Raw genomic sequence first — 24,420 nt, forward strand, 5'->3', positions numbered from 1 at the left:
CGCGTATCCCGGGACGGGGCCGCCCCGCCCGCCGCGGAGCCTCCGCCGGCGCCAGCCCCGCGCTTTCCCCCGCCCCTCGGCGACGGGGGCGCGGATCCGGCCTGCGCGGGGCCGGCGGAGAGAGGGAGCGCGGCAGGGCGAGGGGAGGAGAGACGCGAGGAGAGGAGGAGGAGGAGGTGGTGGCGGTGGTGGAGGCGGCGAGCTGGCCATGGCAGCAGCCCGCGGGCGGACGGGCAGCCGCCGCGGGCTGCCGCTGTGATTGGCACCCCGAGGAGGAGGAGGAGGAAGGCGCGGAGCAGCCGCGGGGCCCGCCATCCCGCGGCGGCGGTGCCCGGGAGGATGCCGGGGAAGCGGGGCTCGGCGGCCGGCGGTGAGCTGCCGGGGGCCGGCGCGGCGCGGCAGCGGAGGCGGCGGAGGAAGGTCTCCTGCTTCTCCAGCATCCAGCTCTTCCTGGTGTCCGAGTGCGCCCTGATGCTGGCCCAGGGCACGGTGGGAGCCTACCTGGTGAGTGGGAGCCGGCCGCGCAGCCCCCGCGGAACCCGCCGAGCGGGGCTGAGGCGCTGCCGGGCGGGGGCCGCGGCGCGGCGCGGGGGATGCGCCGGCTGAAGTGGAGGGGAAGTTTCCTCGGAGCCCGGGCGGCTCGGCCGGCTGCCCCCCGCCCTCCCGGGGTGGGGGGTGACAACAGCCCGGCGTTTCGCGGCTTAAATGACTCAGCAGCGTGGGGGGGTCGCCCTTCTGCCGCCCCTCTCGCGTGTAACTTCTGCAGCCGGTCCCCCGGACTCCCGAAACCCGGGGCTGGTGTCCGAGCCGGCCGGTAGCTCGTGTCGAACGCCAGCCGTCCCGGTTTATGCTGAGTAAAATACCGAGAAAATCTACTGGGGCATGTACTTCGTGCCTCCCGCGTTACTGATTTTCCTTGTCCTCTTCAAGTGATGCAGCGGTGTTAAGCACAGCAGCCCCGTAAATCTTGGCGTTAGGTAGAGAACAGCCAAAATCAGACTTTGCACTGAAATCTGCATAGTGAGATCTGGTGTCAGAGGCAGAACTGTAGTAGAAGAGTTGGAAGGATGTCCATACGGCTGTGCTTGTGCCTTTGAGTATACACCGAGAGAGGCAGCCTGTGAAAATGAAGTGTTCCTCCAGCAGATGTAAGTGTATAGTTGATTTAAATTTCTCAGAATAGCTTGCTGGATTTGAGAATTATAGTTTCCATGGAAAAGAAATGTGTTCATAATCTCTGAGGCTTTTTGAGGCCATACACGTAATATATTATACAGTAAGTGTAAGATCTCCGCATTCGCAATAGTTGTATTCAGTATTTAGCACTGCTCCTCTCATGCTCCAACTACTTATGCAGATTTCTCCTGAATGTGATCTATAATTTTTCAAGGTATGAGGCTAAACTAACCATAGTTAATATTTGCTATTAATATGCAATGGAAATTAACAGTCATCTCCATATAATAAAGCATGTAAGTTTACTTTGAAACATATTTGTAATTCCAAAGGGAACTACATCACATCTGTTGAGATAAATTCAGCAGTCCTATACCCTGTGTGAATATAGGTGGGTATCACTTAATTTGTAGGAGCCAGACAAGGACATGCCTCTTTTATGTGAGTAACACGTTAGTAAGTAAATATATTGTTTCCAATGAGCTGCTTGCAAAATGAGCTGTCAGCGTGAATGAGTGTGGGATAATCCTTCCTCAAAGTAATGGCCAAGGAAGAGCCTGCTGAGGTGATGTCACCCAGTGGGCACCAGTATGCTGGAAATGAGTACATCTGCTAGAAGACTGTATGCTGGCACGCTTTGCTACAGCGTCTGAGCGTGGGATCAGCACTAATAGTCCCTAGTATGGCATTTTCTTCGAACTCCTCTGCGTTGCTGTCTCCTCACCAGTTTAGTATTTCTTTTCCAGTTTTCCCCAACGCTTGTGATGTGCTCTGTACCGGAGCAGTGCACTTGCTCCCTCTCGCTCTTTTGGAGCATTTAGCTCACCCCAGCCCCACCAGCTGGAAAACACCGCTGCCATCGCGATTCCCGGAGTCCTACCTTCCCTCCTCCAAGGGGTTAACTGGACTGAGGGGCTGCTGTCTCTACCCTCCATCATTCTCAGGACCATATCCAGCCCACCATGACATTGTGCCCCCATGGCCAGCCAGATCCACAAGCAGTAACAGACAACTGGTCAGTGGGGGAAAGAAAAAAAGGAAACTCAGAACAATCCCCAGCATGCATAAGCAGTGGCCCAGCTGCACTGGGCAAGTGTTCGTCCATTCCCTGTATAATTTATCTGCCGTCATTGCAAATACCATGCAGCTTTTCATACAATGAACAGATGCAAATGTGAAATTATCTTTGGAGGGTAAAACTGTGCTTAAAGCGAATCTGGACGAGCGCTGCGCTTATAGGTGTCGCAGGAGCAGGACAGCTGCTTGGTGGAAAGTCTGGAGGACCTAATTGTATTGGGAGCCCAAGTGTCCCGTGAGGCCAAGTGCTGTTCTCAGGTGCTGCCTTGTGGTGAAATCAGTGGAGGCACTGCAGAGTTGCCCAGGTGTTACTAGAAGTGGATATTCATTTACTCAGGCTCCTGGGATGAGCAGGGGCTGTTGGGCTCGGCAGTGGCATGCCAGGCTGCTCCCCGAGGGGCACGTTAGCAGGCGAGACAAAGCAGAGAGCAAACAGAAAGACGGACAAATAGGGAGATGCTGTGGAGGACAGATGACAGCGTGTAGTTCTGGGCAATTGAATAAACTACTAATTTTAGCCTGTCAGCAGTGAGCGAGTACTATACTCATACTTCTGCTTTGCTTGGCCACATGTGTGACTTTCGCTAGTTATGTGTAACTCTGGAAGAGAAACCTTTTTTCGCCTTATACGGCGACAAGTTGGTTTCCTCGGTTTTTGTCTGCCTTGCTCTGCACAGGGAGACCATGAGGGCAAAACCTCAGCTTGTTAAGAAAACAAGGCAGGGGCTTGGCTTCTTAGCAGTGATTGCAGAGCTCAGTTTTGTTTGGTCTTGGCTTTCATGTCAGTACATTTAGACGTGGATATTGTTATTTCTTTTTAGAGATGTAAAAACTTTTTTCCGTGTTCACTTCGCAATAAACCAGCAGCGCCCACTTGAATATATGTACAAAGTATACATTCATTCATTATGTGGTTTTGAAGCAAAGATCATTCACTTTTACTTGTTCATAAAACATTGTGCTTGCCAACAGGGCTTTATAAATAATAAATGCTGATAAAAATCTATAAAGTCCAATTCTTTTCCCACAGAACTCAGCAGTGAAAATACCTCAGGATGCCAACAGTGGATGTCTGTGGTTAATTAGTACAATGTCTCTGAGGTTCTTCATGTGAAGTTTCAGGGAGTGTTTGATCAATGTCACGTTCCAAAATATTTGTCAATTACTGCTCTCGCTGTTTGCAAAATGCACATGTTCCAAAATGACTTGGTGCCATATCCTGCATAGTTTATGCAAATGCAAGCCTGTGCTGCTGCTTTAATTTCTGGGGCTTCTGAATACACCCTATTATTTGCATATTCTTCTAAGGTTTTGTGTATGCATTTATTTGGCTTCATCTAATTACTCCTGCGTGCTTTTGGAAACTTGGATTTCCCAGCAACTGCAGTGGCAGCAGGGAAAATGCTGCTTGTAGTCTGCAGGCATTCCTGCTGCAGAAGTTACTCAGGGTTTTCGCAGCAACTTTTAAACGCCCAGATGATTGCTACCCCCGGTTGCCCTCCTGCTGCGTAGGTCCATGGATTAAAGAGCCAAGCGTTACTGGTGCAGATGGCACCGGGAGGGAAAGGCTGGAACCTCCCGTTTTCCAGCCGGAGCCTTGTGCCTCTCGGCGAATGCAGCAGTGTGATCAGTCATGCCGGCCGTGCAGCGATGAGGATTTCGATAAGGCTGATTCACATACCTTGGCAACACTTCCCTCCCGGTCCTCCCCCCATCCCTGAATTCCTACGTGCTTTATATTTTGGAATATTTTAACTGGTAATAACGTTCCAAGTGCTCCTGACGGTTTATCGCCAAGGCATTTCATCACCCTGCCAGTCAAATCTTTTGCCTAGCCAGTGGTGAAATCATTGCTTTAGCAGAAGGTGAAGAGCGCTCGGTTTGACAGCCAGTTTGTGGAGCGGGAGTGCAATTTAATTTTCTCTCTCTAGCCTTTAGCCTCCGCTCACTCCCGTTCAAACTGACCTAGTTGCAAGCACCCAACATCTGCCAAAGTCACGGGCTTCTTTAGATAAAGGGCACGCATATGGGAAGCGCGTTGAGAAACAGTTATTTGGTGTGCTCTGGATAGCTGTTTTTACAGAGCTTTACTGAGATGTCTCTGTTTGCTGCAGCTTTGAATGCAGCCATTCATGTGTTTTATCAAGTGATAGAGGATGACTGGCCTGAGCATGAGAGGGAAAGGAAAATAATTGGTCCCTCCCAAGGAGGGTGCATTGGTGTTTGCGTGGGAATGAATGTCAAATTGTTTCTTGTTTTGCTGAATGAAAACTTTTGAGCCATGCTTAACTTCACAGCTAGAGCTTTGCTCATGCAGCACTGTTTGATTGCAGCTTGCAAAAAGCCCTCTAAATGTATCTGCAGTATAAACAGTACCATGTGAGTCCAGGTGAGAGTGTGTGTGTGTATGTGGTCTCCGAGACAGGCTCCTTCTGTTCAGTTTTATTGCTACTGGCATTTGGGATATTAATGAAAATACTAAAATTCCATATTCAGGGGAAAAAAAAAACAACAAGTGTCAGAGATAAATACAGAAGTGTAAATCATCAAAGGTTACCTGCCAGAACAAACAGAAATAGGGGTCCTGTGAGATGGGCACCAGGGAGCTGAGGGATTAAGAGCACAATTTGGCTCTTGGATTTTTAAGTTTCTTTGGTGCGTGACACCTTCCCCTCCTGTGTTAAATGTGACAAATACAATTTTCCTGTTACAGAAGGCAGTTGTTTCCTGTTGTAGAGACCCAGTCAAACCCTCCTTGAAGTCAGTGGAGACGTCTGCATGGAGGATGTCATTAAAGACAATTTTAATATAGGAGTACTGCAGCGTTTCAAAGCTTTTTATTGTGCTTGGTGCTATACAGTAAAATTTGCTCCGGAGTATTTGCAGTCTGAGTAGACTGGGTGGGAAAAACGTTGCAGGTGGGGAAACTGAGGCAGGGATTAAGAGCTTGATTCTCTTGCTGGAGCTATTGATAAAGCTTTTGCTTGGTTAAGAGCAGCAGAACCCGAATGGCTTAGGCATGGGCAGAGAAGAGTCTGGCAGAGCAAGGAGTTCCAGTTTCAGGTGATTCAGAGTCCAGTGACAGAACTGCAAAAGCAGTTTTTCCCCATTGAATTTATTATTGTTTTTATTAAAGTATTTATTTTCCTAGAATAAGAATCTGCTCTAAAATACTGCTGTCTTTTTTTTTTTTCTTCCCATCCTCTCAGTGCTGAGTAATAAATTAGCTGTAATGCTCATAATTTATTTGTCACTGGGGTATTTAAGGGAAAAAAAAAACATGGAGTGAAAATAAATGTTTTAGTGGGGATGAAGTTTGCCAAGCATTGGCTGGTTATTGCTTACAGTTCATTTTCCCTTAATATATCTTTGCTGGCAATGTTATTTCTGGAAAGTTGTTTCTAGTATGCCTTTTCCATTAGAGAATATTGTCTGTTCTGCAGCTGAGTTGCGCAGAAAGTTATTCTAAACTAGCTCTTCTGACTACATTCCTATTTCTTCTCTAAGAAGCCTTCTGATGTTTTTCAGGTCTCACTGCAGAATGGAGAAGAAACCAGATCAAGCTCTGGGTTCTAATGCCTTCAGATTCCTGTGGGGCTTGGGTTGGGAGTGTGGCATTGACTCATTAACATAAAAACTTAATATACTTCAGTAGAATCAAATTCCGATCCAAGTTTAGGTTCGATTTTTTGAGTACCAGGAAGGCTTGTAAGTAACTGGCATTTATACTTCGGTTTAAAGTTTTCTTTTATGTACTGCTAATAGATGAAATGGTGTAGAGATGATGTGTTTATCTCTTACATTATATACTGTGTGCCATTTGCAGAGCGAATCCAAACTTACAGCCTGATGTCTCTTGGTTAAATTCATTTAAAGGCAAAATGCACTTGGTTTGTAAGAGTGTGGACTAATTGATTTTACTGTTTAATTTTTTATTTTTAGCCAAAAGTTTGGCAGTTCTTCCTTTTCTCTGTAAGGGCCAAGTGATATTTGTAAGACCTGAAAGAGCAAGCAGCCCGTTAGAAATGTTATGATCGGTCATAAAACCAACGTCTCATTTCTTTTGGCCAGCCTTTGCTTCCAGAATCCCTTTAGCAATTGCTGTCTGCCTGTGTGACAACTAGCTGAGTTTTAATGGCCTGCAGTATTAATGCAGCTAAGGTTCAAAGGGATCTTGAATTAGATCAGAGAATACATTGGTCTGAAGGTCTGTGTTGTTCCTGCTTAGTAACTTTATGCAGTGCGACTCTTCAAATCGTAATGTAGCCGCTGTCCCAGAGAGGGCTCAGCTGAACTGTGATCCCTTTCCTTCTCTGCAAGGGAGAGCAGATTCCCTGTCTCCCAGAAAGGGGTGTGCCTCTGGTTGCTTGGGCTTTCTTTTCCCTCACTTAGAGGATATTGTAGAGGACCAAAAGCCAGCTTCTGTACTGCTACAGCAGTGTAAATTTATTGCTTCAAAAGAGTTATTCTGCAATTCATCAAGAAGAATTTGTCCTCTGTGTATCGTAATCTAAAATGTTTCCTTACTTGTACATTCCTTGGTCTCTAGGTATTCCTTCACGGTAGCAAGATTAAACAATGGCATACTATCTAGTGGGTGAGGTTGCAGCTTGGATGAGTTAATGTAGCTTTGTCTTCTGATCAACCCCAGATGAAGCTGCAAAGTGATATATTTTAAGCATCATCCAAGGAAGTTTAAATGAACACATGATAATACTTTGTGTAGTAACTCTTTCAAGTGCTCCAGTGAAATTCGGAACAATTCATTTTTCCTATTGCATAGAAAACTGGGCCACTGGTTTTGATTTACAAGGTTTCATTATAACTCTGCAGCAAAACCAGGACTAGAACCCCAAGAGTCCCTTCTCCAGGTCACCTTGGAGCAACCACTAGACTGTCTCTTTGTAGACAGATACTGAAATGCAAACAGCATTGCCTGCTCCGCTAAGTAGTGATTTCACACTGCCACGCTTCATACACTATCGATACAATCAGTAGCGATAGCAAGCTGTTGAGGGAGTTCCCTCAGTGTCTGGCACTTCTTGCCATCGGCGCTGGGAGGGCTCTGCCCTGTTATGGGGGAAGCATTCTATAATGTTTAGCGAGACGGTCCCTGCATCCAAGATGTTTCTGTTTTGAGTGAATGGATCAAAGCATGGAGAAAAGGAGCTGTTCTTTTTTCCCTGGTTTTTAAGGGGATGCAGTTGTAATCACGTAGAGGAAGACCTACAGCACAGGTCGGACTAGATCTTCCCCTTCTCACTTAGCAAATCTAGGAAAGACCTCAGAACTAAAGTCAGATTTCTAAAGCTCTCCACTTAGCAGCTTTCTCATTTCCAGCCTTATTCTGAATGTGACGTGCTTCTGCATTTTGATACTTAAACACTCCTTGCTGAAGTGAGGGACACTGCCCATTATATTGAAGTTTAAGATCTTTTATGGGGGCCCGTATTGCAGCAGTGCCTGAACACACTCAGTAGTTTTAGGTGACTGCTTGCAGCATAAAAGCAAAATCTTCATCTCAGGTTTGCTTGCATATTTATCATCATTGTTAATTATTTTCTATGGTTCAAGAAGAAAAGCAATTTGCTTCGGTTTGTTTTTGGTTTTCCTCTGTGTTGCTTCTCTCTTCATAGTGTTCTTTCTCCTCACCAAGCAGGCAGCTGATTTCCCTATATTGTTTTAACATCATAATCTTTTTTGGTGTCTGCAGCTATTGCCTGGATGATTTCTGCATGTTTGCAGGCCCAGTGACTTTTAGATAAGTGGTTGTGAGGGCAGGTGTAGGAGCACATAAGTTGTTTTTCCGTGCTACATAATGATCTGTTTTCTGGGCAAGGATTGCTAGAACTATCTTGTTTTTAATATTTAAATGTCCTTTAAAACACTTATTGTGCTGTTCACCTGTATAATTCATAATGCCTTAGTTTACTGAAAGTGGAAAAAGACTTAAAATTCAGTTTTATAGTGATCCATAAAATGACAGTGAAGTTTTTGAAGGAACCTGGATAATTCAGTTGTATTGAGGTCTTCGTGACTCACCCACCATTATGGTTTCTGAAGCAACTATGGCAGATTTTCTTTCAAGTTTTTTTTGGTGCTTTGATGTTTGCATCTGAACCCAACATTTTCTCGGCTTGTTTTTGTTTTAGTTTTTTTCCTAATAAAAAGGCAACTACAAACTCTGCCACAAAGAAACTGAAAGCAAACTTGGCTTTTTGGGAAGAGTTGTGGGGTCTGGAAGAAAACAGAAACCTTTCAGAAGCATTTCACTTTTGATTTGTAAAAATGTATATCAGTAATTTTTTTTTTTTACCCCCACTAACAGATTTTTGGCTGAATTGAAATCAGCATTGGTTTTGTGTCAATATATGAGACAGCCTTGAAGTGTATGTTGTGTATTTTAAGATGATACTTAACATTTTAATGCTTGAAAAATCGAGTTAAATGACATGGAATTGTTTTACAGTCGAGGTGGCAGGTAGTGGTGCCCTCTATGTTCCTGAAACAGATGAATTATTCTACAGATTTATGCAAGGTGAAAAGTAAGTGTTTCTTGGAATCTGCTTGGAACTTGTATTAGAGGGAGCTTTGCATGCTCTCAGCTGGCAGGGAGCACCTGTACTGAAATGCAGGATGGCCAGGGGATAGCAGTGATGAGTATGTTTGCTGTATCAGGACAGAGTTTGATTTCTGTAGTTTCAAATTTGTTGTTCATCCCTTTAGTTCTCCAGAGGGATAACAGGGAGTGAGAAAATACCGTAACTTCACAGGATTGCAACCTGTTATGTAAAACAATGAATGGTCTTTGTTTTCTCCTGTAGAACTTCAACAGGAAGAGCTGTAGAAAGGTTGTTTTGGGGTTCTTGTTTTTTATTTCTGAAAAGGAGGATGTGAAATAGCTGCTACCTCTTTCTACTTCTCTCCTCAGCTTCGTGCAAACATAGTTTTGACACATCATTAGCAGTAGACCAGAGTTGCTGGGGAGCCTTACCATGCTGGAGCTGGGCCAAACTTCATACTGTGGCCAGAAGGGGATCTCTGAAAGGCTGCAGGAGGACTGGCATGTGCTTTGCTTGGTACAGTAGCAGGACAAGCCCCCTGCACCTCTGAATAATATCAGACCTGTACGTGCACATACACGTGTCTATACTGAGAAATGGCAAGAGAGAAGATGGGCAGCATTTGAAGTTTCCAAAAGAGAAGCTAAAAATACTGACTAGAAGAAAACTATTTTGAAAAATATGAAGGAGAAATGCCCCCCCAGTGGTGTCCTGCTGCTTGTTGTACCATGCTAATGACTTTCATCTGCTAGAAACATGCTTACTTCTCATCCTGAGACGATTTGAGTGTTGCATGATATATTGAGATGCCAAATTAGGGGTTCATCCATTCTTTTCTGTTGTTTCCCAGTTATAGGGAAATAACAATATGTAACTAGGTCTTGATATTTAGAGGAAAAACTTGAGGTTAAATTTCCAGTCTTTCAGTCCTATGAGTTGCTTCTCATCATTTCTCTGAGCTGCACGAAGAGCTGTAATTGTCGTAGTTTAGTAAAGCTATTTTTGCCAAGTTGTTCTTAAAGCTTTAACTCTTCTCTTTTTTAAAGAGTATCCACCTCTTTTGGCAAGGTATTTTGGTGGGTTAACCTTGGACTGCAGCCAGCCGCCCACCCAGCTGTGCTCTCACTCCCCTCCTCAACAGGGCGGGGGCAGAAAATGAGGTGAAAAAGCTGGTGGGTTGAGATAAAGACTAGCAATTACTGTCAAGGGCAAAACAGACTTGACCTGGGGAAAATTATTTTTTTATTGCCAATTAAAATAGATTTGGATGTTTAAAACAAAGGCAAAAATTAAAACACCACCTTCCCTCCATCCCACCCCTTCTTCCCAGGCTCACTGGGAGCATATCTCCATTGGATGCTCACTGCACTCTGCTGGGAGAGCATCCGCCCTCACCCATGAGCTAAAGTAAACCATTAATCATGTTTGAGCACCAGCATGCTCTTCGGAGAAATGTTGGCTGGTCCTGGGTAGGTGGTTTTCCCTGTGTTTGGATCCTGCCTGCACTTGGTCAGTCACCTTTTTTTGTGGTGTGCCACTGGGCAGCAAGCAGGTTCAGCCCAAGGAGAAACACGTGTCTGTATGACTAAAACGTGGTGATATTCTTTCTGTCCTGCAGGCGTTGTCTGTAAAATTTGATTATTGTGGGAATTAACCTTCCCCATAGCCTATGCCAAGTGCTGCGGTTTGTGTGATGGGCAGAGAAAGTGATGGGTGCATAGGCCTTTTATGAGAAATAGCAGGCAGCATTTTTAGGGCTTACCAGCAAAAGAAAACTGTGGGGTTTGTTTTTGTCTTGTTCAATGTAGAGGGCTGAGAGCGGTTAATTACAATGGGCCTTTCAGCCTCTGCATGAGATGCACACTTTGTTTCCTGCTGCCTATGGCTAGTTATAATGCAGGTCCTTATGTCTGAAGTCAGCGCAGCTGCTGGCTGAGGGACAGGAGCTTTAGCTGAAGGGATGCCTTGTCTTGGGGTGCTTGTTTGTGAAGGGCAGTGATGTTAGTTTTGTAATACCAGCCGGTTTGGGTGATCCTGTAGTCGGTCTCATCCAAGGTGCTCAGTGCAAGGAATGCCCGCTGAGCTCAACTGTTTTCCTGCAGGAACCTGCTGCATCTTGTGTTCTCTAGCTTCGGCCCAAAGAGGGGTGCTTTGGCCCCAAGTTTGTATTTCTGTCATCAAAAAGTGGTATCAAAATCCACATGGCTAGCTTGAGCCCTTGGGTCGTGGTGCTATGATGCTAGTCTACGTTGGGTTTTGTTTTCTGTTAAATATCTGTGATATTTAACACTGCTAAAAATGTGTAGGTCAAGGGAGCTGGCTTGGGGTTACTGAAAAGTTTTCCCATAGTCTTTGGGATTCAAGTGCAACAACTTTAAAGAACTCGAGAGCAAAGGCTGAAAAGGGAAGATTTCAAGTATTCCACGGAGGTCGATAAACCATTCACTTCCAAGAGTTTATTTGCTCAGTTGAGGCCACTTCTGCATTGACAAATCTCTCTGTGAATGAATGGATTCCAAAAACAGCTTGGGAGTTATTTGATGGTTATTGAAGTTAAGCTACACTAGCAAACCATGTGCTAGGGGCACAGCTTTGTGGGTTTGCTGTGTCATTTGGCGCAACTGTACAAGCTTTCTCAAATGCTGGCCCTATACAGAAGTCCAGTGTTTTCTGTGGATTAGGATGCATCAAGGCTGCTGTGTTGCTCTTAATCTCAGTGCTAGCTCTTACCAAGAAGGCAGAAGTTTCAAATTTCTTCTGTGTCTTGTGGAAGCATTTGGGCTTATAGTGTAGCCTCTCGTGGTTGAGATGGCATTTATTGATTTGAGTCATTCAGCTTAATTCAGTGCTGGACAAGCTTTTTGCCAGAATTTTTATTTTGCCTTCTTATTTAAATAGATCCCTAATGAATTACTGTAGTTGTGTATAATGACTCTTGGGAGATATTGGATGCAGCCTCTAGAATCAGTTCCGTGCCATTTTCAAATTGCAAACTCTTGAAGTATATCTCTGAACAGTGCCCGGGTCCCTTGTCATTAGGAGTTTTCAAGATGCTCCCGCATTAATAAGCTGCATCTTTGGTATTTTATGGACAGGTATCCCATGAGCAATTGATTAACAGGGTTACAACTTGGAGCAAATTTCTCCCTGCTTTCATTGTATTGCTGGGACCAGAGGATGCTGGCAGGAGAAACTGGATTGTTTTCATCCAGGATGCAAGATTTTTATTTCTTCAGGGTCAGGGCTTGAAACCAGTTGAGGACTCTGCATAGTTGGAATTTTGTGTCAAGGGAGGGAGAGTGGGAGAGTCTGGGATGGAGGTAGGAAGGCAGAATTTAACTTTTTAGAGAGCTCCTTTTATATATGGAGAAGGTCCTTCAGTCATTATATGGCTTCATTGAATTGGATTTCTTTCTTGTGAAAGCCACAGTGAGTCTGGGAATCAGTTTAACGTTGTATGGTCTCGTGTCTGGAAGTTTTTGCCCAGGCTCTCCTGGAATGTCCCAGCTTAATACTTCTGTGTCCCTAGCTTCAAAATGACTTGCTGGGAGATGACATTACTGACAAACTTGTTGTTTAGGGGAGTGGTTGGCCAAAATGAACAGAAATGTTACGCAAATGGTCCGTAGCAAAGCGGGGTCTTCTGGTTTAGCTAATGGTGCCGTTTGGCACAAATGCAGTGTGTGTAGTTACTCCAGTCTCGAATTTAGTTACTCCAATGTCAGATTTGACCAAACCATTATGAATTTCTGTTAGACATCATACCGAGGCTTTGAGGTATGAGGTCTTTAAGAGATGCACAGAACTTTGGTACACTGGAAGTGCATGTTGAGACTAAAATGACCTTTGCTTTCTCCTTTATTTGCCCCCTATGGTGCATGGTGTATAGATACAGACACTTTCAATTTGATTCTCAGCATCCTGATTATGCTCAGAACTCTCGGTATCCAGACAGCATCTGAAAAAATTAAGTTTATGGAGTGCTTCCAAGAGTCCGTGTCACTGTGTATTTCCCTGCCCTCTCCCTCGCCCCCACTGCTCACAGAAGTGAGAGGTTAAATGATGGGGTAACAGCAACTTTGTTTCCTCTGAGCCAGTACTGGCCCCAGATTCTGTTGATGGTGGCATCTTGGCAGGGACAGAGCAACATTCCTGCCACACATGGGTAATGTTTTCAAGCCAGGCTTTTACTTTGCAGCTGGCTATCCAGAGCTGCCATGTCCAAACTGACTCCCTTTCATCAGTCAAGACTAATGTTCATGCCCAGATAAATCTGGTTTTATTTGCATTTGGACAATGCAACATGTGGTAGACTTGGGAGAGGACAGCTTTGCCCATGGGGTAATGCTTGTTGGCTGAGGAACAACTACTATTTGTACCTTCTGGTAAAGATGCAGACCAAGGACGTTTTGGCTTATTTCCTGGCTTTGTCATGGACTTCCCCAGGCATTCTTTGTGCTTTTTCTCTCCATCGGCAAATGTGCTAGCTGTGGTATTGTCTGGCTTCATGGGCGTCTTGTGGGCTGGGATGATGGGCATTCAGCTGCTACAGTGATGGTAACTGGAATGAGTGAGCCACCCTGGTTTGTACCCTGAGCCAGGTCTCTATCAGCTGCCATAGTAAGTTGAATTAAATTAATTAATGGGCTGGTGATTTTGTGTTATCCTCTCTGTGGTTAACCTGTGAGGCTTCTCCCTTTACCCTGGGTTATGATGCAGCCTTGTTGCCAGCTGAATGGTATCCCGGCTTCCTTCACACCTGTCTGAAACCACAGGGTTGAAACATCTAGCCCTTTGCTTTTTGAGCCTTCACATGAAAAGACTACTTGGGGCTGCTGTACTTGTTCTTTGGTAGTGATGGATTTTAAAAGATCCTGAGGGTATTATTTTTCAAAGATGCTTTCTGAGCCACATCTCATTGACAAGAGTTACTTACTCTGAGTGTCTCTTTGAAAATGGGACTGTTGTTCCAAAGCCACTAAAGTACTTTTGAAAAATCTCCCTCCCTGTTACTAACTGCAGTGGACTGCTTCAGTGGTGTCTAGCTTCATTTAAAGCAGGCCGAATTTAGAGTCTAAATGTTATGTGCCTGGCTAATAAACTGTGTTGTAATTAGTACCTTGGGGAGACAGGAACCAGGGAGAAGCTGAGTATAAAAAGAATGAACTTTATGTAGGAGATGTCTGCAAAGGATGAGTGAAGAACTGTGGAAGGAGATGAAAACATGGAATTTGAAACAGCTGCAGAGGATATGTGTGATGGGAAGAAAATGGGCATGGAGTGGCAAGGAAAACTTTAATAGGCTTGGTTTACAGAAGACAAAAGAACTCACATAGCAGGTAGTGAGACTGGATGAAGAATGATCCTTTCACCGGTCAAACCCTCTCAGTTTATGTAACCTGCAGACAGGCTAATGCAGGTGCCAGTTTTTCAGCTTTCCCCATGCAAGCGGGACTGGAGTCATCCCTGTTTTCCATCACGGGTCCACTAGTGTCATCTCCCAGTTTGAGAAACCCATGCTTGGGGGCTGCGTGGGCCACTTTCCTGAGATATCGGGGGCTTTGTCTTGCTTGGTTTTGTGCAGACGGCTCTCACTTCCCTTTGCTGGCTGTATATCCCCCAGTGAAACTTCGCATGGCTTTGAGCAGTGTGCTCCTGAAGGTGACAGATTCCTGCTGGTGGTGGCAATACTGCAGTCACATGTGCAGCTCTTGTTCTGGCTGGTCTGTCATGCACCTGCAAAACCAGGGTTAAGAGAAATCAGACGCTGGGAAAGTACAAGGGGAAAAGAGACAGCATTCATGCTGGCTGCACTGAACAATTGGTTAGTGAGCATCTCTGGCTTGGTGTTGAACGCTGAATGCAAAACCATTCCCACTCTGCAGTGCCTGAATTCTGGATTCCTCCCAGAACTTGGTGTGCCCCTGCTGTAGGAGCAGTGGTCCTCCATGGGACCTCTCCTCGTCTCATATTGTGCTTTTGCTCACATCAGTGGGCAGGTGGAAGAGATGGTGACTTCTGTTTCCTTGCATGTGCTTATTGAATTTTTGCAGGGTCTGGTGATTCTACAGTGAGGGGACCCCATCAGCTGCTGTTTGGTGCCTGTCTCTGACATGGCTTATTGTTAATCCTACAGACACAGAGGTGAAATTCAGCCATCTGTGTGTACAGCCTCAGCAGATGCATTTGTTCACTGGCTTTTTGATAGCTCACTTCATAGTGAATCCCAAGGAACAGAGCTCCCATCATCTGGTGAGACATCTCATTGCCTGTATCTCCATTTTACAGGCAACACATTGAGACGTGAGATTATGACAAATCTGCAAATTCTAGTTAGATCTCCCATTGGATTTTTCTTTAAGAATTTTTTTATTCCCTATATGTTATTTTGTGTATTTTAAAAGACACTTGTAAATCACCTTCTGCTGACGAGGAAGGGGGCTTGCTACCTTTGAGAAGTGGCAAAATGGGGAGATGATACAGGATATAAAGTTCCATGGCTTGTGTTGTGCTCAGGACTGCCAGACTTAAACGTGCAGATGTCACAAGTCTGCCCTTTACAACTTCCACCCCCCGTTCTTCACACAGGAAACATTCAGATAATAACCAGGTTCTCAGAGGGGAATAGATTTAAGATTACCTTCAAGCCCTGGCTCGTTTGTTTACAACACGAACCCCCTGCTTCCCGTTCTTCAGCGGGAAGTTTGGCAGCAGGCACGCACCTCCCGTTCGTACCCTTGGCTCTGCACAGAGACATTGTGGAAGGAGAAGTGAGTTGTTTGTGAACAGCTTTGTAGGAGGGTGTTACTTAGCAAATAAGCAGGATGACACGGACAGATCTTGTGTGGGCTGCGGGGTGTGAGATGGGGATAAGCAAGCAGTTCACATGGCTTTGGGACAAGCTCGGGGTGTTGCTAGTTAGGTGCTAGAGACACCCTAATTCCACCTGCAGATGCTTACAGTAATTTGGTGTTTCTTTTATGGGTCGTTATGAGGTGCTGTGGATTGACAATACAATGTGGCCATTTTGTGGTTCCCTTTTAAATGGCTTCCTTCCTCCGAAGGCTTACTAAATTAAAGCATTTCATATACTGGTTGATGAGAAGTGCCTCTAACTTCTCCTTAAGCTGAGTTCCCATTTGCTGTAGCCAGGCATCCTTGCTGCTGAGTAGGGAGTGGGGCACGAGAGATATCAGCAGAGCCAGAGCAGATATGGAGAAAAGTAGTAGGACTTGTCAGAAAACCTCTCTCGGTATATAGCCTTTATATAATCACTGTTGTCCTCCAACCGTGAAAACTGAATTCAGCTTCCATCCAAGCTTTTATTAATGCTGCTTCAGAGTGTCCTGCCTGTGTCACTTCTGCCCTGGTTCATGCATGGCAGCTGGGAGCTTCTGCAACGAGCTCCACAGGCCTGTCGTCTTGATCTGCACTGTGGCATAACTCGGATGCAACACTTAGCCCTGAATTCAGCTCTTGATCATAAATTAAGATAATGTAAAGTCCTTTGCATGACACGTTTTCTTGTCAGGCTTGCCTTATGATTTCTGCTGTGGTTAAGCAGCCCTGTTTATAGTAGAACGCCTTCTCTGCAGGCATAGAAATGTTGTGTTAGGAAGTATTTTATTAGATAAACAAGCAAACTTGCACTGATTTGGGTAGGTGGAGAAGTGTGACAGCTTAGGAGCCTGCCTCTCCAGTGCTTTGGTAGTACTTAGGAAGGGGCTTTTTTCCTGTTAAGAGTCTTCCAGAGACATGAGTTTCGTCTCCTCTTCTCCCCTGAAAGTGAACCCAGGGTGATGGTGCCCTGTTGGCAGTCCTGGACCCATGTATGAATCTTGTTCTCAGTCCTGTATATGGCCAAGAGTGCCTTTGATGCTGTAGGAACCTACATTTCAGTTATATACAGTTTAAATTCCTCTTCGTCTGGCTTTGTAGACCTACTTGCTGGCCACGGGGAAAAAGATCCATCTCTGAATGTGTCAGCGATGCTCTGGCTGCTTTCCTTTGGCTGTTTACTTTGACAGAGCTGAGTGGCTGCCCCTGCTCACGAGCCCCTGCTGCTGCGCTCTTATTCCACGTGGAATTCTTCATCCTCTGGGTTTGAAATGTGCCGGCAGCGCTGTTCTATGCTATGGTTTTTAAAACATGCAAAATGCAGTTACAGGGTTGAGGTATGTGCTTCTTTGAATGCTTATGATGTGTTATTCTGCTGCCAGTGAAGATGACATAACATTTAAAAATAAATAAGGATTCAAATATCCACTAGCTTCGTTGTATGTGTGCTACTAAAGAGCAGTGTAGGCTACAAATGGATTCTGGCACTGGATATATTTATGTAGATACCTTGTCAGAGCCTAAAATATCACCTGCCTTCACACAGTGAGGTGAATCTTGAACAGCAGGCTTGGAGGCAGAAAGCGTGTGTGGACACTCAGTCTGCAGCTGTGATAATAGCACCATAGGCTGGGACTTCAAAAGGTTAAAAAAAAAAAGCAGATCTCAGTCATGGTGCACATCTGTTTCAGCGCAACAGAAAAAGCCTTTCAGATTTTACTAGGAAGTTTGGTGTGACGTGGTGCTCTGTACCTGGGTCTATTTTGAGCTGTCTGTGACTCATGCTAACTTTGGATGATGGATGTGAGGGGGTAGTTGCAAGTCACACTCCTGATGATCTTTTTGTTCACACCTCTCTAAATGGGGCAGTGCTCCTTCTCTTCCTCAGGGGAGGCAGGGAAAGGGGGTCCATCCCTTGTGATCCTTAGGAAGCAAATCAGGAAAGTTATGACAGTTTGCTGCAATAGTTGCCTGGATTAGAGGGGAAGTTTTTACATTGCGTATTTGATCAGTATGGATCCCAGTTTCACCAGAGGAGTGGGAAAATACACTTGTTTAACTTGAAGAGGCGCATGACTTCTTTTCTGTTTTAACCTATTTTGAAACAAACTGTGGCTTCGCACCGATACATCAACTCCTGACCAAACAGGATATCTTCTGTGGGCGCCAACTGCTCTATGCTCCGTTTGCAACATGCAACAGCATATAGCATTGCTGTGTTTGTGGCATAGCTGTCTAACCCAGAAAAGGCTTACCCTGGTACGCTTGCTTTGTGCCTTGTGGTGGCTGAGGGCAAGTGGCACAGGATGCTGTGACTACTGAAACGTGGGGAGATGTGCAGTGGGGTACAGCAGATGGCAGAAAAGTTTTCTGCGTGGTTCCAGAAAGGAAGCACCGCCAAAAATATGTGTCTTGCCTCAACCAGGAGTGCAGTGTGCTGTTTCTCCTGCTGTACAGTATAATACCCTTTCTGCTCAGGCCCCTGAAAATCCTGACCTTGAATATGTGCTTAATTTGGACTGTGTCAGTAATTTCAGAGCTGGTCACTAGAATATGAAATGAATTTTTCACACCAGTGAGGCATAGATCTGAGCTGCAAACTCCTCGTGGCACCAGTACAGTAAGTTGCAGATTTTCCACTGCTGGCCTAGAAACAGCATAGGCACATGCAGCAACAGCCAAGCTAATAACACCCTACTTCTCAGCAGTGGTTCAGCTGCGGCGTCTATTATCCCTGTCATGTGAATGCAAATTTCTGTGCAGAGATGTTTTCCAGACCGTGAGCAGAGCCAGCTTGGGTGTGTTTGTATCGCCACCCTTTTTTGCTTTCCCTTATGTTCCTGTGCCCAAAGCCAGCACGGGTGTCAGCATCTGCGGTGAGAACATCTTTTAAGATTCCACTGACTTCATTAGACCAGGAATGGTGTTGAAACAAACGATCAACAGCCTGAGATGGGAGGTTGTGATGCCCTCAGTATTTCAGAGGGGTGGAGAGCAGCAAGGAATGCTGATGCCTGGGGCTGGGCAAAGGGTATTAAGCTTATTGCCCTCCTCCCAGCCATCTGATAGGGAAGGAATGGGCAAAATGCCAAGGGAATTGTCTGCACTTTAAAAAATCGGGCTCAACCACAAGTGATCATCTCAACGCTGAAACTGCGGAGGAGAAAATCATCAGAGCTGAGGATCAGCATTGTTCCCCTGGGGTTGAAGCCTGAGCCTGGTGGCTGTGCTGTCAGCTGGGAGGGTGGGTGGTAACGGGGGCTGAGCCCACGGGTACCAGTTCAGCGGGGAGGAGAGCTTGCCTCCAACTATGGGATGCCCTTTGCCCCATCCCATGTGACTGCTGGAAGAAAGGACGAGGTGACATCTGAAGAAGTGGGTGGAGGCACGTGGAAGCAGCAGTTTTGTTTCTGGAATGGTCGCTTTGGCTCTTCGAGGAATCTTGTGTTTCCTGGCTCTGTAATGGTGACCGTGGGAGATGGTTCGCGTTTGTTTTCCTTTGGGAACGTAGTTGCCAGGCAATTATTTTACACCCTGTAGCACTGCAGACATGTCTCTTCAAGTCCGATCTCTTACCACATAACTGAGAAAATGTATTTTACATTGAAAAGAAGCCTTTTAAAAAGGCCCTTCAGGCATAAAGTCAGTGTGTTTTCTATATATAACCCCGTATTATTAATACAATGAACTTATCTGTAGACTCTGTAGGTGAATATGACTTGATCATTGGAGATACGAACAATATGATACTCATTTTCAATGCACTGCGTCTCTGACTCCATAATGGTGCCCCCACTCTTCAGTTCATTTCTTAGTGATAAAGTGGAGCAATAGTGTCAAGCAGGTTTGTGGATTGCATTTTTGCTGAGTGTTAATATAAAATAAACAGCCTATAGAGAGAACAAATTTACCTTGGTTCAGAAATGTCAAGATCTATAGGTTTGGAACAGACAGGCGTGATGAATATGAGCATGTATTATTGAAATAAGTTCAGAATGGCATGGCAAAAGCTTCCCTAGATTTAGTTACAGGGTTGCAATATAAGGTGCTTTGGAAAATTTTAAGGTGGTGATTGATTTCTTTTCTTTTCTTTTTTTTTTTTCTTTTTTGATGTGGGTCATTTATCACTGTGTGCATTGTGCGAGATCATTTTCCTTTTTCAATCATTAAAGAGTGTTTTAGGGTGGATTTAGGAGGCCCCTTTAGCCCAGGTCCTTTTGAGGTTAGCCTTTGAAATCACCTGAGCCAAATGTGTTTGTGCAAACTTCTATGGCTTTGTAAGAAGAGGAGACAGTGCAAGTGTGGTATAAGTTTTAATTGCTTCTTGCTATTGTATGTTAGGTGGCGTGTTCACAGAAAGGCAGAAGGCTGGGTTACATGATCTTTCTAGATCCCAAGCCAGCTTTCTGTGTGAGCAAGTTGCGCAGGTGCCCAACCTGATTTAGTTTACCATGGTCCAATTGACTGGTGTAGACTTAGTCTGGATGAGCATGAACTTCTGGTCTAGCAAGAGCTGCATGGTGCTGTGGATCTCTAATGCCATAGCTGAATCTTAGTGGAGCTGCTCTCAAAAACTGAGTGGGAGATGTCTGGAGTGGGTGAAATGGGAATCCTGCTGGAGACAGAGGATGCAGTGAGAGACAAAGGCAGCTCCTATCAAAGCGGGTGGTGGAGGCCTTGAGACATGGAAAAAGGCTGTACAGGGAGCACAATTGGGGGCTGTGTACAGTGCCGCAGCTAAAGTATTTTGCTGGGCAGAGCCTCAGTGACCTGCTAAGGGCTGATCTGCAGGACAGGCAGGAGGGCATAAGGAGTAGCAGGCAATGTACAGGTGTTTAGCACAGGCACATACCCATACCGAGCTGTAGTTTCAGTGCTGTTCCCAACATCGTGGGCGCTGGCATTACAATTACAGCGCTGTCTCTACCTCCATCCTCATGCCTCCTCTGGACTTGTGCAGTGAGTGGTTTCAGACCGCTAACTTTTTCGGGTCAAACCGCGTGTGTCTCCTGTATCTTGTCTGCATGTTTTAATAGCTTCCTCGTAACTATCTTCATTTTAGGATAGAAGCTTTTTTAACCAAATATCCTCTTAATCTCGTCTTTCCAGCGCTGACAGGACAGCTGTGTAAATTGACAGAAGCCAGGAAATAGCAGTTTCGCAGCTAATAACGCAGGCTCCTGGTGTGTCCCCGCTGTGTTTTAGCAGGAGGTTGTCCATCTGAAGCCCTTGTGCTGCCGCATCAGTCCATTCCCCGCGTGGATGTTGGTTTAATAGCAGGGACATGGGCTGCACTCTTGAATGCCCAACCTGGTCTCAGCACACAGCGACTCTTTATAATCCTTGCAGCCTTTTCACATGACATCAGTATTTTACAGGGACCTGTCGTGTCTTTTGCAACATTTTATGTAACTCTGGATAAATAGAGTTAGTGTCTCGGAGCGGTTGATGGCTTATCTGCTGGAGAGCAGGCTTGTGAAAGGAAATATATGCAGTACAGTGCTCTTTTGTCTTTCGGTTACAAGGGCACCCAGAGCATCCCACATGCAAACTGCAAGTATTAGGTTATACCTCATATGCAGGAAGCTCCGTAAAGGTGGGGTATAGAGGAGGGTGGGAGAACGATTCTAGCCATGGGCAAAGGTTTGTTTTGAATAAAGGCAGGTAACACCTCTGCTGTGCTAATGCCGATCTCATAGTCGGCCTGTGTATTTAAGGTCACAGCCAATGTCAAAGCAAGAATTTGGGCTGTGCTATCTGGGCTGCAGCCACTCTGGATGTAATGCAGTTGTGTTCCTGGTGTTCTCTAGCTACAAATCTGCACATTGACAGTTTATTTTTCAGCCCTGTTTTTATTTTGGGGATATTTTTCTTCCCCCCCCCCCCCCCCCAACTGTCATTGGTTTTGAGGCTACTCTGCTGATACTACTCTCGGTGCTTTGTACTGGATGATGTTTTCCTCTGAATGCTCAAGGCTGATGTGATGCTTTTGTTCTTTCACCATGGCCCCCTGTACCCCATACACCACCACTTACTAAAGGCAGAGCTGGTAGCACTGGGTGGCAGTGCTACAGCCCGAAGGAGCAAGCTGGGAAACAAACACAGTGTGGTCTGGCCAGAGGAATAAGAACTCCTGCCAGCTTTTATCAGGAGGGTTGGAGTTTGCTTTATGTTGTCCTCCTCCTTTTGTTTCAGTCTCTCCACCAAAGCAAAGCAAGAAACTATTACGGGATGGTGAGACTCTGTTTCCCAATTGTGCGTAGTTTAACTTTTGTAGAAAGGAAAAGAACAACTGAAGTCCCATTGAAATAAGAGCAGAATGAGAATGGGGACTTCTGATTTTAGTTCCCAGGTTTGCCACCAATTTACTGTCCTTGTCACTCTGAATTGCACTTGGAAATGGTGCAGTTATTTATCTGAAACCCAGCTGTCCAAAACCTGACCCTAGTAAGGTGTGGCATCCAAGTGTTTCTAAATAACATCCTGCTTTCTAGCCACTTGTATACATGTATGGTAAAAGCATAAAATTTGGCAGACAGGTCAAAATATGGGAGAGGCTTCCAAAGCTAGTTAATACCAGCTGGCCTTGGGAAATCACTTCTGTTGGCTTTCAATCTTTCAGCCTAAATTATTCCATCACAAATTAATTTTGTTGACTGTACTTGTCTCATTAATATTTGGCTCTCTATGCCTCAGTTTACACAGCTGTAATGAGTAATTATGAGTTTCCTGTCTAGGTACAGCTCAGAAATGAGCACCACAGGCATGATTTTTGCATGCTCAGAGTTATATTCTCATCTTACAGAGATTCCCCATTCTGCCAAAATTGGTGCTCATGTAACCTCAACTACAGCAGAGTTCCTCTAGGGATGTGCTGGAGGTGGTAGCTTGAAGGAGGGCTCCCATAGCAGGGGCTTTGCATCGCTTAGAGTTTGTTGGTGTCTGCTCTGTGGTGTTGAAGTCTGGAGTCCTACCAGTCTGACTGCACCAGCCCCATTAGATCACACCTTGCAATAAAACCAGTCCTATGTTGTGGAGGATAAATGCAGCTGTGTCACATGAGTGCCTGGTGGGGCTGCGTGGGGCAAGGGGATGTTGTCCGTATCCCTCCACCTTGGTGTGCCTTGCTTTAAAAATACCAGCACAGTGTTTTCTAGCAGTGTCCGTGCCCATCTGCTCCACTCTGTCTCCCTGGCTCCCGTGGAGGGTTGGGAACAGTGAAGTTGCTGTTAGATGTGTGCTCAAGCACTGCCTGCCGAGCAGCGTGGCCGAGGTCACTGGAGTGGGCACAGGCCATGCTGTGTCCTTGCACAAGAGGACATCGTTTCCCCTGGTAAATCACAGAGCTGTTTCGCCCCAACAGGTACCTGTGCCCAGTGTTTCAGAAGAAGTGAAATGTGTCTGACATGCACATTTTCACTTGGCTTTTGCATGGGGAAGAATTATTGCTATTGCATTGCATTCAGTCCTAGGGTTTGATTTGCAGGTTATTTGGGTTTTTTCGCCTTGTCTCTGTAGTGGGGGAGGATTACGGTGGTAGTATAAAATGATAACTGCCTGTATGGGATGAAGGCTTAATTTTCAGTAATCATTAAAACAGTCAGGTTTCAGAGATCTGACTTGGACACATTAGGGTCAGGTCTGGGAGTTTTTGCTTATGCAAAGCAGCAGAAGTGGGTTGCTTCCACTTTTCCATTTTGTTGCCAATGGGGCTGTCTTTGTCCAACTGTGCCCTGGTGTACCCTAACAGAGGCTAACTGCCCCCGGAGCAGAGCTGCTGTCAGAATACTTTAAAGTCGGTCAGATTGCCTCCTGCTTCATGAGGTTTATCAGCAAAGATTTTCAGTGCCTCCAGTGGGAGGCTATTTTTATTCTATCCAGGGGCTACCTTCTGCTCTGAGGTCTTTATCACATTTTTTTTGAATACAGAAACCTTCCTGTTTTAGGACAACCTTAAATATCTTCATCTTTTGCAATCTGAAAAACAAGATAGTCTTTTATCCAAGGTAAAAGTTTTTGGCGTTTCTGTGACACGTTCAAGATTTCTTGTTATCTTTTTCCTGTATAAGGGAGACACTGCTATAGATATGAGGATGCACTGATCTTTCTCCCTTGAGCAGGGATGACAGCAAGTGAGGTACCTAATGTTTCATCTTCATACTCTGATCAGTACTATGACTATTGCAGAAAATCCATATTGTGTTTCATTGCACCATGTAATCAAGACTGGAAGAGGTCTCAAGAGATGATTTGGTTCATTTTCCTGCCTTATGGCAAGATCAGTCATACCTATGTGTTTCCTGACAGATGACGGTCTATGCTCTTTTAAAGAAGTCTGTAGCCTCTCCAGGCAGCATATTTTGGTGCTTTACAATCCTTACCATTAAAAGTCTGGTTTCTCCCTACCTTGTATTTAACTTGAATGATCTCTCCTACAGTTTAAACTTGTCACTTCTTGTCCTCCCGTTTTGAATACAAAGAACAGGTCATTCCTTTTCACAGCAATGTTAAATATTTGAAGACTATTCATGTGCTTCTCTCTTCCTGGTGTTAAATAACCATTATTTGTTAAATCTTCCCTTTGTGGTGGATTTAAATCTTCTATGTAAACCTTTAACTGGCCAGTCTTCTCAAAAATACTCTGTAAGTGATGATCCCAGTCATTAACTAATGCACAAACAGTTTAAACCCTTTGATCAACATTTTATTTATATACTTTAAAAGAAGCCTTCTGTGCTGGCCAAATTGCCTGTTTGTGCATCACTGT

At 45.2% G+C, this 24,420-nt stretch overlaps 1 protein-coding gene across 4 annotated transcripts in view; it reads left to right on the top strand.

The window, feature by feature from the left end:
* Nucleotides 1–207: 207 nt before the first annotated feature.
* The window catches only part of SLCO3A1 (solute carrier organic anion transporter family member 3A1), a 148,462-nt gene continuing 124,249 nt past the window's right edge, over nucleotides 208–24,420 (top strand). For all 4 annotated transcript variants that reach the window (XR_012634462.1, XR_012634463.1, XR_012634464.1 and 1 more), the window contains exon 1: nucleotides 208–504. Coding sequence is in view for 1 of the 4 variants with exons in the window: in XM_074916989.1 (XP_074773090.1) it covers nucleotides 340–504 (165 nt within the window). In the remaining 3 variants the exon portion in view is untranslated. The remainder of the gene's footprint in view (nucleotides 505–24,420) is intronic.

The sequence above is a fragment of the Athene noctua genome, chromosome 13 (genome assembly GCF_965140245.1).
Source record: "Athene noctua chromosome 13, bAthNoc1.hap1.1, whole genome shotgun sequence".
Classification (NCBI taxonomy): Eukaryota; Metazoa; Chordata; class Aves; order Strigiformes; family Strigidae; genus Athene; species Athene noctua.